Source organism: Micropterus salmoides, unplaced genomic scaffold (genome assembly GCF_014851395.1).
Source record: "Micropterus salmoides isolate LMB-PRFRI ecotype aquatic unplaced genomic scaffold, ASM1485139v1 Ms_hic_scaffold_3464, whole genome shotgun sequence".
In the NCBI taxonomy this organism is placed as follows: domain Eukaryota; kingdom Metazoa; phylum Chordata; class Actinopteri; order Centrarchiformes; family Centrarchidae; genus Micropterus; species Micropterus salmoides.
This window is the reverse complement of record NW_024042778.1, coordinates 1-18,368: the sequence shown is the minus strand read 5'-3', so window position 1 is coordinate 18,368 and position 18,368 is coordinate 1. Positions and strand designations below refer to the sequence as shown.

The window sequence follows — 18,368 nt, the reverse complement described above, 5'->3', positions numbered from 1 at the left end:
GGGTCTGATCTGTCAGCAGGACCAAGAGTGTATGTGTAATACTCTTGGGCTGCTTATTTCACCATTGATCAAGTCCCAAGGTGGGCAGCCTCCGGGGCTCGGAGAGCTTTACTTACTCAGCTTGACTTGGCAAAGCCAGAAACCCCCCGGGGGACAAAGAATACCCTGGTGGTTCCAAAAGAGAAGGGGTGAGCATTTATTTAGTATGGCTGTCCATGTGTATAGACTTGAATTGCTTCAATATTACTGTTAGAGAGTGTCTCTTTTGTCTAGTATAAAATTCTTCCCTACTCATGTCTTTTCTCCTTCTCCATGTTTCCCCTGCAATCCAGCATGCAGAGCTCCGAGGGAGGGTCAGACACCACGACCAGCGTGGCAGCGCTGCGGACGTCATCATCAGCTCAGGCTCCTGTGGTACAGCCTGTCCCAGCCTCTCAGCAGGTAGGGTACTACCTCAACCCTGCTGCTACTGTAATGACAGGACAAATGGGGAAAGTCTGTAATGACTTAACTGTTCCATCCTATTTCTTTCCAAATGTTAAGCATAAAAGAGTTCCCGCTGTATTAGTGCTTGTTCATTTGAGAAGAAACCTGAAAAGAATACCGTACAATATCTTGTAAATAATTTTCTCCTGGATCCATAGTTTGTCAGCAACTGAAACTGCCACCTGTCCACTCTGCCAGCAGATGCCTCTTGTATCTATTTACCATGCCAGCTTCTGCCATAACTTCTCCCTGCCTTATTGGACCAGTACATCAATTTTACCACTGCCATTTGAGGCGATAGAAAAGCCACAATACTGTATGAGCATTAATCAGCACTAGCTTAAAGTCTTGTCTTTGTTGATATGTTGTGTTTTCTGTCATCATATGTTTACCGTGATGTGTTTATGTGTGTGACTGTATACATACATACCCATGTAATTGAGTTATGCCTTGTATCCACACAGAGGGTGCTGGTTCAAGCCACAGGCTCAGCTCAGAAGGGAGGACAAGTACAGCAACTTTCAGTACCCAGGGTTCAACAGGTCCCTCAGCAGGTACACAGTGCTGTACATACTTGTACACCCCTTGAAGTTTTACAATTTTTGAGAGGATTAATATTTTGACCTATAAAGTGTTTTCTTTTACAGTAAAGTAATAAGAAAAGTACATTGATTTCTAAAAATTTCAAGTAAACAGAATCTAGTGTTGGCAAAATAAACACATAGCCTGTTTCAGCAGGGCTTATTTGTCTCACTTTTATATAAATATTTGATCATTTTTTTCATGTCTCATTCGGGTCAGACTGGGGCATTGTAGTTTGGCCTTCGACTGACTCATTAGATAGTTAAACAGCAACCAAATGATGTTCGTGTTGAACACTGAGTAAGGATCCCAAACATGGCAGACCATTCATTCCACCGAAAGCCGCTCATCTAATGTGTGTGTTAAAATGTTTCCCCTGCTTCCTATGCCCCTCATAGGTGTGTGAAAGTGTCTTTCTCTGGCTGAGCCTGGCCCACTGACTGCATACATGAATAACATGAATATAACATCTTAATACAGCACCTGGTAGCTTTTAAAGAAATATTAGCTCTAATGGTTGGTCATTAAAAGTATTTTTAAATGTGCGTGATGATGAGGCTGCTGCTTTTGCGATTATGTGTATGGCAAAAAGGTCTTCTCTGGGTCCCAGGGTAAAATGTGAACTTGCTGCAAAGCCCCTGTGATTCCTGGGGGCTTGAACCAGATCCCAACACAAAATCTGTGTGATGTATAGCGTCTAATGGTGAAATCCAGGAGCTGACCTGACTGCTATTAGCTTGTCTTGTATTTCTGGCTGTTGTGACATGACACAAGATTAGCCAATAGCGGATGGACAGTTACCTGCTTTTTACCATTTTTTTGCCTCAGTACGTCATTTATTGCCAGTTGTGATGTCAAATCAAGCTTGTCTTTATTAAACAACATATGTCATTATCAGTTAAAATCAATTCAATTGTGATTTCACCAACTTTGTTTTTAAATTACAGGGAAAATGTGCATTTTGCTTTTTTTTTTCCCACTCGACATTGTTCCAAATCACTTTTACTCCTGATGCCCTTTCAAAATAACGTACTTATCTAGCAATTCAAATATTATAGAACTTCTACAAGAAACTTGGTAGGTCTGAATACAGTAGTTTTTTATTTTCAGTTATATTGTTGAGGCTTCAGTTTTGGACAAATAATTATGCAAAACCAAGGGATGTACAGATGCTTTCACTGCACTACATGTACACACTGTAATAGGTGTGCACATGCTTACACCCACAAGCAAATATTTTCATTTATCGCAGCAGTTGAAAGTTTAAAACGAGTTAAATCTCATTTGTAAAAATACGGAATCAAAAAGCTTTTCCTTTTTCCTGCTTTGATTTCCTGTTGTCTCTTTGTTAGGTACAGCAGGTGCAACATGTCTACCCATCACAGGTCCAATATGTAGGAGAAAGTGGAGATGCTGTTTACACCAATGGAACAATGTAAGCAATGTTACATTACGCCACAATTATAACAAATTATGATACATATTGTTCACTGAGTAGTTCAAGTACATTATATGATAAAGTTTAATTCAACCCAGTAAAGCATAAAATTGTATTAAAATCAGTTTTAGTAATAACTTAAAGTTTTATATTGGTATGGTTTGGTTTACATATGTAAGCCTTAATATTGCCCGTATTTGTGGGATTTTAATGTTAATGTTTGCCATATTTAACAACTGCCACTGTATTAATGCAAGACGGTAAAAGTTTTTGGTTTTCACATTAAACAGACAGTACTCTGCATAATATTTGACTCCACTCCAAATACAGACTCATCTTAAATTATGTATGAATAGGTGCTGGGTGAGTAATAAGACTTTCCAGACCTCTTTTCTCATCATTTTCACATCCAACTTGCTTTTAAAGTGGCTTTAATCAAAACACCTAATTGAAGCCAAGGACCCCCCCCCCCCCACACACACACACACACACACACACACACACAGTTTGGTGTCTGATTTGACTCCAGCATAACCAGATATTTTGATGACCTCAGTTATATTGTTGTCTGTGTAAACAAGATTATGTGCGGTTTCAGCAGCGCTGTGTTGCTGTACCCTTTCACAAAGAAGTGAAAATCAGAAGATTATAAATGCTCTTCTTAGACAAAGCAGAAACTGCTTTTGTACTCATGGCCTCCTAAAATTCATCAGTTGTCATGAAATGTACTTTATTCAGCATTATTATGGAATGACATCATTCCATCCTAATTACAATGATCTCTCCCCAGCCGAGCGGCCTATTCCTACAACCCCGAGTCTCAGTTGTATGGGCAGGGCAGTGGGGGAACCTACTTTGACTCACAGGCTGGGGGAGCTCATGTCACCACAGTGGTCTCTTCTGCCAGTGGGGGGGTGCCCCCTCATGGCATGGTGGGCATTGCTATGGACGTTGGCAGCAGCCACATTATCTCCAGTGGAAGCACCTACCTGATCCATGGAGGAAGTATGGAGGGAAGCCGCAACCACATATCACACTCATCACGCTCCTCTTCGGCTATGGTGAGCAAGACCCATACCAATTCCCTGTGGTACTCTGAAGCACTTTTCCCAATAGAATGGGATTAATGAGCCAGCAAAACAATCAAACTATAAATCAGAGCTTTACAAATCCACCACAGACAGAATGGCTTACTGAATACACTTGCGGGATTGTTTGTCTTTTCTCACCTGTTATGTGGCCAAATTATAGTTTTTATTCTCTAAAGAACATAAATAAGTTGTTACTACTAACTCTTAGTACAACAGGCCTTACTGAGCAGAAATTGCCATTACCATATGGTGTTGTGAGATACACACTGGTGCAAACTGTCATCACTGCCACCTGAGCCTGTGTCCAGACTGGCCAGGCTCCTGGACAAGCCTGAAAGGCAGGGAGAGACACACAGGGTTTATAGCAACCTGAGTTGGGGCCTCCCTCTGCAGTAACACACACAGAGCAGAGCAGTACAGGGCATAGAGCCTGTAGATTCGGGACACTGGCTTAAATAATTCAGCACTGCCTTGTTTCGGAGGTTTTCACAGGCACTTGAGCGCCCTGTGAAACAAAGCAACCCCTGGGGCTCATTACCATTTGGCCATGAGCCCTCGGGAGCCTTCTTAAGGCTTGGAACGCTGCCTCCCTCTTTTTCCTTTTCTTCCATGGCTCAGTCAGTTTGGCTGCAATACCACATATCTTTTCTTTTTTGACTTGATTTTCTTCTACAGCTCAGCCGAATGTCGCTGGTTTAGTCCTTCACTTTACCCGCCAGTTAACCAAACACAGAATAATATGCCATTGTATTTTAAACCATGACCCATGTGTTGTAGTTACAACTAACTCACTTTTAATTTTTCTAATATTATTTCAGAGTTTCATTGTTTGATACATTTTTGGGATGGGGCAGGATGGGGGTAGGCTTCGTTGAACTAGTGTCCCTAAACTTGATGTGACCTGCGCCCCTGTTTGTGGTTCCTATTTGCATAAATTAGAGTGTCTGACTGCAAACCTTCACTGAGCAGCTTAACCCTTGATTTGCATGCTTTTGTCAGTCAATAAAAGATTTGGCTGCAACACTGACTGATTTTAATGGAAATGGAGCGATCTGGCTGCTCGCTAACAGTCTTATTTCCTTTTATCTGTTTTTTTTTTGTGTGTGTATTTTTTTCATATACCCCTGCTTATTTCTGTCTCCTTCTTTTTATTTTTTTTCTGTCTCTCTCACTCTCCTGCCTCCTCCCTCTTCTGTGTCCACTGTTTTCTTTTTTGTTTTCTGTTTGTTGCATGCTTCTTCTTTCTTTAGCTTGAAATGGCGATTGAAAACCTCCAAAAGTCTGAAGGAATTGCAAGTCACAAAAGCAGCCTGCTCAACAGCCATGTAAGTCAACCAGGAACTTTCTTTTGAAAAGGACATGAAAAAAACAAAACAAAAAAAAAAACAAGAAAAAGCTGAACCTTTAGGCAGCGTGTTCCACTTGTTTTCTGCAAAGTTGAACACACTACCTTCTGCTAGCTTTACTTACCCTCTGCACTGTCCCACTGACACGCATAATTGTCTCAATTAGTTTTTGTCCTTCATCTGAACTTGCATATGCTATCACTTTTTGCTTAAGAATGCATCTTGTATACATTTGTTAATACTCTGCATGTACTTTAATTGATTGATTTTTCAAGATTTCTGTTCATTTTTTCTTATAAGTACACCAAGACATGCACTCAGTGTCAAAACATTTTATTGCAGTATTACTTGTTGTTGGGAGGCCGTCACTCAGTTAATAAAAATGCAGTTAAAATAATGCAGTTTAAATAAGATTTGTGTAGTTGTGTAGAAATACTATGCTATGCATGATGTTTCCCTACATTCCAACTCTTAACCTCAGCTGCCATCCTACAATCTCCATGTCATTTGAATGAATAGTGTTGTTTGACGGTATCTGCTTTAAATCTGATTTGCAAATTGGATAATTTGAGCTTTTTATGCAAATTCTTTATGATTGGGGTGTTAAAGAAAGACAGCTATGACTGTGTCCTCCTCAATATTGACTGTCTTGGAGATTTGCCCGATAGAATAAGTAGCACTTCAGATGTTTGAGTGCTCACTCAATCAGCCATTCCTTATGCTGTAGTCACTGCTTCAGGCCTAAGCGTAGCAACAGCAGGAGTGCAATGGTCTCTTTGGTCTTTAACCTCCTACAAAAAGTGGTTATGTGTTTTGTGCGTGCGTGTGTGTGTGGTGTGTGTTATCTGTCTTTTGATATGATAATAAGATGCACTGCTCCTCTTCATTTCTGGCCAGGTGACTATCAAAGAGCAGACTTTATCCATTGGGGCTCACTGAGTGTGCAACTGTGTCTTCCTCTGTTTGTTTTTAGCTGCAGTGGCTGCTGGACAACTATGAGACAGCGGAGGGAGTGAGCCTGCCCCGCTGCTCACTGTATAACCATTACTTGCGGCACTGTCAGGAACAGAAACTGGATCCGGTCAACGCAGCCTCCTTCGGCAAGCTCATCCGCTCAGTCTTCATGGGCCTGAGGACCCGCCGCCTGGGCACCAGGTACAAACAGGAAGAGGTTGTTGCCGATGCTGATAACAGTAATCATGTAACCATTATAGATGTGACGAGTATGATGATGCTTATAGGCATTGGAGACTTGCTGATGGAAGAGGATAATGATAGTGATTACATTGATGGCAAGTCTTCTCCTCCTCACTGGTTTCTGTCTTTTCTCTCACTGGATCTACCAGAGGCAACTCTAAGTATCATTACTATGGCATCCGGGTGAAGCCAGACTCTCCACTCAACCGGCTGCAGGAAGACACCCAGTACATGGCCATGAGGCAGCAACCTGTCCACCAGAAACAGAGGTCAGCACTCTCTCCCAGTCTGCCATTTTTACCTTTTCTCCTCTCCTCTACTTTCCATTTGTCTTGCTCTCTGTCATATCTATCACAATTTTCAGCAAATTTCCATTCATCCTATGCCATTTTTTTAGTTATCTTTTCCTCTGGCAACAATTAATTTTAGTTGTCTTTTGAATGACAATCGTGTATTCATCAAATTTTACTTTTGATACTATTGATATTTACTCTGCTGCTTACTGTGCTTTAGCTTTTGTCTTGTCTGGTAACTCCTTCCCTTTTCCTCTCTGAAGTTCTTTGCCTCTTTTCTTTGCTGTTTTCCTTGTCTTTCATGGTTGCTTATGTTTTTCCTAACCCACCTTTTAGTAAGACATGTATCCAAATCTTTAAAACAGTGCTAGTGATGGGTTGATTGAATTGAAAAATTAAATGTTTGTTAAAGATTAACTTAACACCCCTGAAAATCTTGTTTTTGCTGACCTCAGTGGTTTAACTGTTTACCTTGTCGCAGTGATGCAAAGTGTACCCCATGGTGTGTCAGTACACCATGACATCATTGTTAGGTGTGGCTTTGGTACAAAAAAAGCACAGTTCTGACCACACCTTGTCAGGTGACTGCTTTTCAGCATGGTTTTAAGTTACGTTTTAATGGTAATGTGAAATGCACAAAATATACCGCTGTAGTGTGTGTGTGCGCATGTACTGTAGGTCACTACTCCATTGCATTTTATGTATGCATTGGTTTTCACATCAGAGACAAATATATTTCAAAGGCAGCGAGAAGAGTAATTTCAGTAAACCAGAACTGTTTGCAAATGTTGTTTTCCTTTTTATCACGCCCCTGGCATTCCACTTCATTAGTCTCGCTTTAGTTAAAGGTGTGCTTACCTGCGGGTATGTGTGTGGTTTTTCATTGGAATGAAAACCTGCACAGTCCCAGCCCTCAACGTTTCTTTCTTATGTCATTAATTCCTTGTCTTTCAAAACCCAACTAACATACATGTCCTGTCCTCTGATGTCTGTACAGGTTCAAGCCTCTACAGAAAGTGGACGGTATGTCTGACAGCCTGTGTGGGAGCTCTCAGCACTGTAACAGCACTCCAGAGCAGTCCGTGGCTGCTCAGAGCCAACACCACCAGCAGTACATAGGTAAGAACAGGAGCTGGTAGGTTGCCACGACAACTGTTTGTCTTCAGTACGTTGATACTCAGATCAGACAAGTGTTTTAGACTCTCATCACTTCTTTCTTCTGATTTTTCCTGCCCATCTTTTATGATGGTACTAATAGATTTCTTTCCCCAAATTAAATCATGAATCATATATCATATTTACTCAAACATACATAATAAACACACGTAATAAATGTAAGACTGGTAAAATTAACTGCCAGGCAGCTTGTTTGTTTTAGACAATGTGTTGACATACACTCTATGATCTACCCTTACAGCTTTCAGCTTTTATGTACGTGTGTCTGTGTGAGTGACACCTGTCTACATTTTTGCTTTATGCAGATACGTCCCACACCTTGCCTACATTTCCCTCTCCTGACTTGGGCACCCAGCCTCTGCCTGAGCGCATCAACATGAACGATATCAAGAAGCTGCAGACACTCTACAGAGACCACTGTGAGGTACGTCATATTGCAGTACCACTCTTTTTTTTTTTTTCTTTTTTTTTTAATTACACCCTTCAAACCTTAGGAAGGTTTAAACAAATATAAACATTTTGAGCAGCGGCTTGCTCCTCTGTTTTGTAGTTCCTCATATTGAGACCTGCAGCAGAGCTTATCCCTGATTACACCACACACTGGTTTCTGTTCCCTCAATCTCATAGGGTGAGGTTGTTATAGGAGTGCAATGTTAAATCAGTGAAGAACTCTTAAAGAACCTTTAAACAAACTATATAAAATTGAACTATATATTTTGTGATCTTTTTTTCATGGTTTACTTTGAGCAGACAAATGTGCTTGTGGCTGAGTGCCACAGACATGGTAAAGTAAAGTCTGTCGCTTGGTTTTGAACTTCTTGACTATAAGAAAAATATAGAATAATACTTTATCAGGGTAAATGTGTTTAATAACGGTTTATACACATCCTGAAACAGAAGACACAGTGAAAGCAAACTACAAGAGTCAACAGGTGTCCAGCTTTTACAGAAAAATCTTATGAAAAACAGTACTAGAAAAATATATTAAGATCTAAGAAGAAATGGCTCCTTGTTAATAACATATCACGTTGCAAAGCATAATTCATAGTCTAATGGTAGGACAACACTCCAGCATGGAACACATTGGCAATGAGAAGAGTAGAAAACTTATTGAACATTAAAATTTGGGGGTTTTACAAGCAGTAGAGGGGCTGTGATTAAAGCAGTGGAGCTTGGGCTTTATCATATTATTCCTGCCCTCCCCTTGTCCAGTCTCACCACGCTCCCTTTGTTCCAGCCGTCTTTTCATCTCGGTGCAGCTTTCAAGACATGCCAATTAACCTTTCAGCACGCTGGGTGGACATCTTGGTGTCTTTGTGGTGGCCTCCCCTTGGGCCTTTGTGTTGCCTTGTCTGTGGACAGGCACATGGGCTCCTGTCTTTGTCTGCCAGCGCATTTCTGTCACTCTCACAAGTCTGTGTATTTAATGTTTATGCATTTCACTTTTTTTCCTTTTTTGTAAGCCAACAGTGACCTGTTAACACATTAGCCAAGACTTTTATTGACATAATTTAGAGTTACAGCACAAATAAAGGTATTAAGTTGGCCTAAGCATAAAACAATATCTTATTATTTTTTTCATCCAGTTAAAGTCTTTTTTTTGAGCAGGGCTGTTAACAGATTTGTATCCACAGCCAAATATTCAGGTATCAGCTGTGCCTTTTAATTTAATGTTTAAGCATAAATTATTAGGTATTTAATAAAACTTTGAGGGTAATAAATCACGCTGTAAACCGCAGTATTTGGTGTGTGTGTGTGCACACAGATGTGAGGGGTTAAGATTCGGGAATCTGCCGCATGTGTTATTTCTCCTCCACACTTTTTTCACTTTTTCCTGTGTGGTGCAAAACCATGAAGGCAAAAAGGCTCTTGTTTAGAGGGGATGGGGAATTCTCCTTTTTGTTTTGGAGTTCTGTGTTTGACCTGTTGCTTGGGGCAACCGTAAACAAGGTTGCCATGGCAACGGCTGTAGAGGAAGCAAAAACATATCATGTGATTGAAGCCCTACACTGCTGTGTAACAAGATCCAGCGGCAAGTGCATGTCCTGCCAGATAGAGAAAGAGGAGAATCTCCGGGCACGGTGTGAATCGTACGTGCAATGCAGAGATATACTGAACAGTTTGAGACCAGTAAAACAAAAGCGTTTGACCTCTGCCTCATATGGAGTCAGGCTGACGTTTCCTCTGGTGAATGTCCTCAACAACTTCCACTGCGCTGTCTTTTCTGTTTTGTGTGTGTGTGTGTGTGTGTGTGTGTGTGTGTGTGTGTGTGTGTGTGTGTGTGTGTTTCAAGGTTTTGTCCACACACATTTTGGTGTTAAGTTAAGGCTTTCTCTCTAAACAAACCCAGAAACTAGTTTATCATTTCAGATCACTAGCTTACCACTGCTTCCTTTTGCGCTCTTGTAGCGTTCACTTGTGTGCAGTATACTCTGCTTTCTAAGAGTCTCATGCATATGAAGAGGAAAGAGGAAGTCACATGTGTTAGTTCAGGTCAGCACCTCACCACTAAAAGGAGACAAATACATGCATAAATCCATCAGACTAATCTGCTTTATAAAGCCAACTGAGATTTTTTTTAAAACTTAGTGAAATCAACTAAAAAAAACTCCAGATGAAGCTGAAACGTGGCCTTCAGGATCCTCCTAATGATTAATGTGCAGGGAGCTTTGTTTGAGCTGGCTCATTGTCTAACTAGGAGGGCCCGGAGTGAGCGAGAGGCTGCCTGCTCGCCTGTAGAAACTTTGTTGTGTGTCTGGTTGCCATGGCTCAGCTCTGTATGTTTTGTCCCCCCTCCCCTTCCCCCTTCTCTTCTCTCTCCCTCACTCTCTCGCCCCCTTCCTCCCTCTCTCCTGCAGGCTACATTGGATGTTGTGATGAACCTCCAGTTCCACTACATTGAGAAACTCTGGCAGACCTTTTGGTATTCAACATCGCCATCTAGTGACGGAAATACTACCATCCCCAGCAGGTCAGATCACCATACAGGAAGAGCAAAGGCTTCAGTATTGAAAAGAAAGTTCCTACTTAATATTATAATCAGTGTATTGTATGAGCTAAATTAAATCTTCTATTTTAACAGTATGTCAAGTCAAAAACTTTAACATTTAGAACAGTTTTATTTGAAAGACTGCAGTATTTACAATTTGGATATATGTATTTATTTCCTCCTGTCTGTGTGCAGTGATGATGACCTGGAAGGTGTGATCCCCACCGAGAAGCTGGTGGCTCTGTGTAAATATGAACCAATCAGACTATGGATGAGGAGCTGTGACCACATCCTCTACCAGGCTCTGGTAGAGATCCTCATCCCTGATGTGCTGCGTCCTGTTCCCAGTCAGTACTATTCATATTTGTATTTATTATAAAACAAATGTAAGATCCTATGAATACTAATACAAATCTAATTATTATTGTTCCAGTATTATCTCTTTGCACCCTCAGTAATACATTGACACCACACCCAACATCACATTCAAGGGATTTTGCCATTTATCCTGCTCCAGAACTACTTTAATCTTCAGTATTGCATTTGACTGCGTTTGCACAACTCTACTTGAGACACGTTGTACATAGCTGAATGTAGTAAAATCAGTTTCCAGGCTGTTCTGTTTCTTCAGGCACTCTCACTCAGGCCATCCGTAACTTTGCCAAGAGTCTGGAGGGCTGGCTGACTAACGCCATGACCACCTTTCCTCAAGAGATCGTCCGCACCAAGGTAACAAGAAAATCTCTGATCCCCGAACTCTTATATAGATTGTTTGTGCACATACAATATGTGAATTATGATATTAAAATATGTCTCTAGTGTGCAGATAATTTAATATATCACATTTTGTTACATAACCAGCCATTAGTTAACTATTATCATTGCATGTGGCTGGTTTGTGATCCATGATCCATGTCATATGTTGCTGTGCACAGTGCCTGCCATCTCTTCAATGACCATAATGATTCAATCTATGCATTAAATATTATTCCATTGAAAGTGTATTATATTTAGAACATGTTCATTTTGGTGCATGTTCTTGGTGAGATGTGCATAAATCTTGTGCACAGAGAGCCCTAGAAACCCGTTGCGTTTACATCTGACATAATTTGACTATAATAATAAAACATAAAACATAGTGAAATAAAATTTCAGGCTTCATCATGGATTCTCTGGTTCTGTCTCCATGGTGTAGGTGGCGGTGGTCAGTGCGTTTGCCCAGACACTGAGACGTTATACCAGTCTGAACCACCTGGCCCAGGCAGCTCGCGCCGTCCTCCAGAACACCTCCCAGATCAACCAGATGCTCTCTGACCTCAACCGGGTGGACTTTGCCAACGTCCAGGTAAACTTGTCTGACAGCTTTCCTTGTTATTTAACGTCAAGACTTCACGTTGAAACGTCAGATGTTGCACAAATGTGCAGACTGTTTGAGTTTTCCGTCTCTCGCTGAGCGGAATATGTTTGTTGTGTCCTAACAGGAGCAGGCATCATGGGTGTGTCAGTGTGACGAGAGCGTGGTTCAGCGTCTGGAGCAGGACTTTAAGGTCACCCTGCAACAGCAGAGCTCTCTGGATCAGTGGGCCACTTGGCTTGACAACGTGGTGTCTCAGGTCCTGAAGCCTCACCAGGGCAGCCCCAGCTTCCCCAAAGCTGCACGCCAGTTTCTGCTCAAATGGTCCTTCTACAGGTACGAGGGGGGAACAGTGAGGCAGTTTTAAAATCTCTACATCAGTCTGGTTTGTTACTTCATTTTAGGGAAAAGCTAATTTAGCTTAATGTGGTGGTGTAGCTACATGAAACTGTCTCCAAACAGCATTTTATAGATATCTCTCTCCTCCCTGTAGCTCCATGGTTATCAGAGACCTGACCCTGCGTAGTGCAGCCAGTTTTGGCTCTTTCCACCTGATTCGCCTGCTATATGATGAGTACATGTTTTACCTGGTGGAACACCGTGTGGCTCAGGCCACAGGAGAAACTCCTATTGCCGTCATGGGAGAGGTAAGAAAGGAGATATTTGAAACTGCTGTAGTTGCTCAAAACACTTTGATGACAACGATGAAAATTATGTTGAAATTGAAATTATGTTGCTCTCTTATCTCTTGAATCACAGTTCAGTGACCTGAGCTCAATGATGCCATCACTAATGGAAAAAGGTAAGCCTTTATTATGTACAGTGCTCGGTTTTATATTAGTCTGGTTATGTCCTAGCTAACTGGCTCTGGGTTTTCCCAAAGCAATATTAAAAGGATCAGTCTGGTCATATTCTGCTAAGACAAAAACCAACCTTGTGTTAGTTCATCTCTCAATACTTTCTGTCTTTCCTACTCAATGTCTGTGGCCCCAAGCACATTTATTGCTAATAAATCTTTCTGAAACGTGTTGTCAGTGTACATTTAATTTGAGCCATATTTTGAGCTGTGATATCTTGTTGAAAATTTAGTTGTACTTGACTCAACCTGATCAGTTGCTTCCAGTACTCTGTTATGCTAAAGAATTCCCATGGTGCATTGGCTTGTCTACGGGAAGTTCACCCCTAGCATGTTTCCTGTTGGTGGCGAAGTTTTCATAAGTAATTATATATTTTTTGATTTTAGTTTAAGAGGAACAAAATTATGTAAATTAATATTTCCCAAGAGTCTGAGGACTTTTTATTCATTTTTATTAAAAACATGCTCTACTAGGTCAGGTAGGTTTTACTTTATTTTACTTTAATTGAGAAAAATTCATGTCTGTCTACTCTTTGGTTAAAAACTGCCCAAAGGCACTGTGCGTGGGCCCTTAAAGGGTTAAAGACTTTCATCTTCAATGGGAACCAATGGGCCTGGAGGTAAGAGCCACAGACGGGGTGGGTAAGTCAGTTAAACTAAAGTAGTTTGACTCCAACAATCCCCCTCTCTTTAGATGCGTCCTTCTCCGACGAGATGAGTGATCTGGGCAGTGATGCTGACGTGTCCAGAGGGCCTACTGAACCAGCTGTAAAGAGAGAGAGGATTGAAATGAACCACCCTCTGCAGGAGATGTGAGTCGAGTCTGAGCAGGGCCGGACCAGCATCTCTCCCTACAAAGGGGCTTTTTGAGGTCCTTTGGGACGCAGCGGCTTTTGGGCCGACCACACTGCGTCCTCCTGCAGTCAGTGTGTGCAATGTACATAAAGAAAGTAGCAGTGTCAGTCCTCCCCTCACTAGCGTTCATAAGGATGGTGATCTTTCTCCCAGGAAGCTCATGTCTTTTTTTTTTTTTACTCAAAGGGGTATAACACAGGTCTGATTTTCTTTCTGGTTTTTGTTGCAACTGTGAATGACTTTGTGCAGTACCTTTTTATTGGATGTGTAACTTTTGAGTGGTGGTGTGTGGTGTTTGTGATTCTTCTCTTTTTATTTTGACTAGCTGTGCCATAGTGTAATTTGAGTGCCTTAGATCGCTAACTTTGAAACCACCACTACAGATGTCTATCTGTCCCTCAGCTGTGCCTCTACCGCAGTATGAATGTATCGTCTCCAAACCTCAGACATTCAAAGCACCTTTAACATTGATTAGGTGTAGGTGTGTAACACTCCTTGTTGCCTCTGCTGCAGCTTGCAGCAAACACATACATGAAAAACATGCAACCTACAGACCCAAAGGACCTTTCCCTCAGTCGTTCCCACCAGCTTAGCCATAGTTGTGGCTCTGTAGGGCCTCATAGTCTCACAGTAGTCAGGAAGGCGGAGAACTCGTGTTACCTGTGTAAGATGTTGGTTTGTTTACCTCAATAGATTTCTATGCTGTGCTCCGTTCGGCTCAGATGACATGAGGCGTATTTAAAATAAATAAAATGTAGCCACTGTTGCGGTTTGAGTCTCTCCCACTCCCGTTTCATGTAAATATTTCTCCAAATGGTTTCACATCCTGTGATGGCTCCTCCGTTTGCTCCAAGTCCTAATTCAGTGACTCATATGTGCAGACCTGTGGTAGTTTACTCAGCTGCCACAGAGATGGGAATAAATAAACTTAATGAGATGGGATGTTACAACCTAAACTGGAGTCTGGTCTGTCTCATTGTGCCTCGTTTCCGGATTTGAAAAAAAGTGGTTGTACATTTAAACTAGGGAAATTAATCAATACATGGTAAGAGTGTTGACCTGTAAAACCAAAATTCTTACACAAAAAGACGATCTCTTTGGCGTCTGAGCCAGCTCTCTGACTCCAGATACTTTGACCTCACGCTGTTACTCTGTTAAAAAGTCTTAGATAGAAAAATCCAGTGAGTTATTTGGGGAATCTGTCCATAATAAATTATATATACATACACACATAAATAAATATATATATCTTTGTATGATGTAGAAATTGTATGCTCTGTGACCTTCGGTCTTTGCCCAATCTCTCTCCTCACCCTGTACTTGGTTGGTCACATTGTATCAGAAGAAAATGCTTTGATGTGTAATTGATTAGACTGGCGTGTGTGATAAATTTGTTTCTAATCTCAGTTGTTCAATGTATGAAATTCAATTATTACTGTGGTGCTACTGCGCCCAGGTAAGCTATTAAACTGTCACAAGAGAAATTTCTATTTATGATTCTGATTTGATTGACATCCGCTTTGTGTTGAAATTTGATTTATTTTTTTTCTCTCCTCCACGTTCCACCCCTCGGGTTATGATTTTGTTGTAGCGATGAGAATCCTTGAGCTTGAGTTATTTAAGGCTTTTTGTAACTTGTGCCTGTCACAGTAATTTGCCTTCAAGTGCTTTGGAAAAAAAGTAATTTCTGTGTGTACTTTGTAATGTTTTGTAAGGCTGTTTTAGATTTTTTGGCGGAGGATTATTTTTTATTGAACTAGATTTGGTTCTTCTTACAAGTATACTGAACCCTTATTTTTGTGCATTTTTAAACCTGTTCTTGACTACACTTTAACTAGCCTAAGGACAGATGGTCTGTAATAAACTGCATAGTTCCGCTGTATTTTGTACTTGGTCACAATGTTTAATAAATTGGTGTAAACCAAAAGGTTTGAGCACATTTATTTTTAGCAAATAATCAACATCACAAAACCTATTTGAAACAAACAGAAGATTTACAAACATTTTTTTCCTAAGGTTTAGTAGAAGATCTTAGCTCACAAGTGACTCATTTGATCCTTTAAGATGCTCTTCCATACAGTATTTACATAATTTAAAAATCCTAGTTTCCATGGCAGCTCAGTTTCAGATAGTAATTTGCTTAACTTTATTCACACACATCTTTTTCCTTTACTCTGTAGTTCAAGAAAACATCTAGCTCAGTTTGCAGCCTCAGTACGAACAGAGGAGATAGAAAAAGAGTTTCCCTCCTGCTAAAGGCAGGAGGGCGTGTACTACACACAACTTAATTTAGAAGAAAAGAAAAAAGAAAGGGCTTGGTCCTATAACAGCAGGACACTGTCAGAAGTAAGTGCACATCGTCCTTCCCGGCTGAGCTGTCAGTCTGAGTAAAGGTGCCTCGTCTCAGGTTTAATGTTTTACCACGAATCATCATCTCTCCTCCGTCCAACCCCGACTTCCCTGAACCTGCAGCCAGTGGTCCTTCACACGATTCACAAGGAACAGCCTGCCATGTACTTCCCTGTCAAAAACATACAAAAATGAACAACCTACAGTAGACATATGTACAAAATCCAGCAATATTATTTAGTGAAACTGAATAGCAAACGTCGATTTTTTTTCCTCCACTATAACCACAAAGTGAACTCTGATGATTTGCTTCATTTTTTTATTTATTTATTCTTATTTAAGTCTGTCTTCATGTTTTGTAAAGAGAGAGAGAGAGATTTTTATATATAAAAAATAAAGTACAGTTATTTGTGTAAATTCAACTACTTTCATAGCTGGAAAGTTATTCCAATAACTATAAAAATCTATAAACAAACAATTATTTTTAGGGCTCCAACTAATGATTATTTTCATTATTGCTGAAGTCCATTACTTTTTCGATTACTGGTTGAAAGGTTTGAAATGTCTTGCACGCTGTCAATCACTTATACTCACTTTATTCAAGAATTAATGGTGGTCTGAGGACTGAAACATAGTTAATAAAATGAGTACAGGTGAGTCTGTAGTGCAAGAACTGAAACCAATAATTAATGGTTTAAAAAATATCAAATAGTGAAAAATGCCCATCATAATTTCCCAGAGCCCAAGGTAATAATATTGCTTGTTTTATCCGACCAATGCCTAAATCCAAAGATAATCAATGTACAATCATACAAAAAGAAAATATATAAGCTGAACACAACTTCCTGTCAATTGTTCATCGATGAAGCATTATTGCATACTACTGTGAAAAAAAGAAAAAAGATCCACAGCAGCCTTCTTGAGGACCAGAAGGACAACTGAGGGAGAATATTGCCCACTTCTACCATCACTTATCATTTTTATTGTTAAGTTGATATTAGGAGGTGCATTTACATGTGCAGGTTGAGAATAAAAACATTTTCAGACATGTTACTGAGACACGATCCTCCACCAAAGGGCCGATTCTCAGCCAGTGTTAGAAAAAAAAGTGTTCACAGTGTCACCTGTGGCAAATCTTTTCTTGACCAGCGACATGCGGTAGCGGCTTCCCACCAGCTCCACGCTCATGCCTGACAGCGAGGCCCCAGAGCCCACAAACTGGACAGCCAGGCTGGGTGGAGGGCCGCGAGGAACCTCCAGGCACTGCCAGCTGGCACACAGAGTCCCTGAGCCTGGGACACCGCCGACAGGCAAAGACACAGATACATGGGAAACACAGTAATGATGAAGATGATCAACACAGTGGCTGGTTCCTCTTTGAAAGCGATACATTGTTAGCGCTTAGATTTTCAAGGCTGTAATTGTAATTATGACTGTAATTATCATGAAGAAGATCATTGCACTTCACAACATGAACCATCCACTCAGATTTCATAGTTAAGCGCTGGTTTACTTGTACTTTAGCTCTCTATATTTATATATTGATATATCTCAATCTATATCTAGTAAGTAAAGTTTATTTAGTGTAGCACATTTCACAGATCAAGGTCACAAAAGTGCTTTATAAGAGCAAAATATTAGCAAAAAGAAAAATTTACAAATAAGACTTAGAAAAGTAAAGAAACAACAATAACACATAAGCAACAAGATTAAAAAAAACAGTACAATAATCATAAGAAATAAACCATAAAACACAGGATTGCACGTGGCAAGATGAAAAACTGTTTAAATAAAAGTCTTCAGATGCTAGATCTCTCTGCAGAATCAATGACATCTTTTAAATCACTTTTCAAAACATTAATGCTAGCACACCAACATGACTTGTCTGTTTCATTATTATTATTGTTGGGTATTTTATTCTATTCTATTTTTGTATTATTAATAATTGTCTGATTTTATGTATCTTTGTTTTGAAAAGTGCTGTCTAAATAAAGTTTATTATCATTATTATACTAACTCCATGCACATCTATTAAAGGGCTATGATGAAGGGGTCACCTGAGCCCATCTGATGGGTGGTGGTCAAGATAAAATAAGCACAAAACTTGGTTGAAAAGTCTTGTAGACTTCTAGATTACCTTTAACAGTTTGACTGCAGTCGATACGTAATCAAGACATCTGAAAAACTTTCACTTTTCAACCAAATTTATCTCAACCGGAAAGTTATTTCATCAAGCACGAGTCAAAGCCCTCACTGTATTTAAATGTCACAAACACCATGTTTTTGATGATAAAGGCATGCAGTGTGAAGGAATATACGTGTACTTGAATATACTTTGTAGTTTATTTTCAGCCGT

General features: G+C 40.3%; 2 protein-coding genes across 2 annotated transcripts; one reads left to right on the top strand and one right to left on the bottom strand.

Moving 5' to 3' along the window:
- Nucleotides 1-332: 332 nt before the first annotated feature.
- On the top strand, nt 333-15,590 carry rfx2 (regulatory factor X, 2 (influences HLA class II expression); the record flags this gene model as incomplete). Its single annotated transcript, XM_038694854.1, is given in 17 exon segments — nt 333-441; nt 951-1,040; nt 2,421-2,503; nt 3,297-3,567; nt 4,848-4,922; nt 5,917-6,098; nt 6,290-6,409; nt 7,431-7,552; nt 7,915-8,033; nt 10,468-10,580; nt 10,794-10,945; nt 11,230-11,327; nt 11,794-11,943; nt 12,080-12,288; nt 12,446-12,599; nt 12,712-12,754; nt 13,503-15,590. Coding segments are annotated over 17 exon segments (2,211 nt in total). The 3' UTR covers nt 13,625-15,590.
- On the bottom strand, nt 15,589-18,348 carry LOC119884455 (F-BAR domain only protein 1-like). The gene is made up of 2 exons (XM_038694855.1): nt 17,137-18,348; nt 15,589-16,184 (listed from the first exon to the last, which is right to left on the bottom strand). The coding sequence occupies exons 1-2, from the start codon at nt 17,402-17,404 to the stop codon at nt 16,156-16,158; spliced, it is 297 nt and encodes a 98-aa protein (XP_038550783.1). The 5' UTR covers nt 17,405-18,348; the 3' UTR covers nt 15,589-16,155.
- Nucleotides 18,349-18,368: the final 20 nt, after the last annotated feature.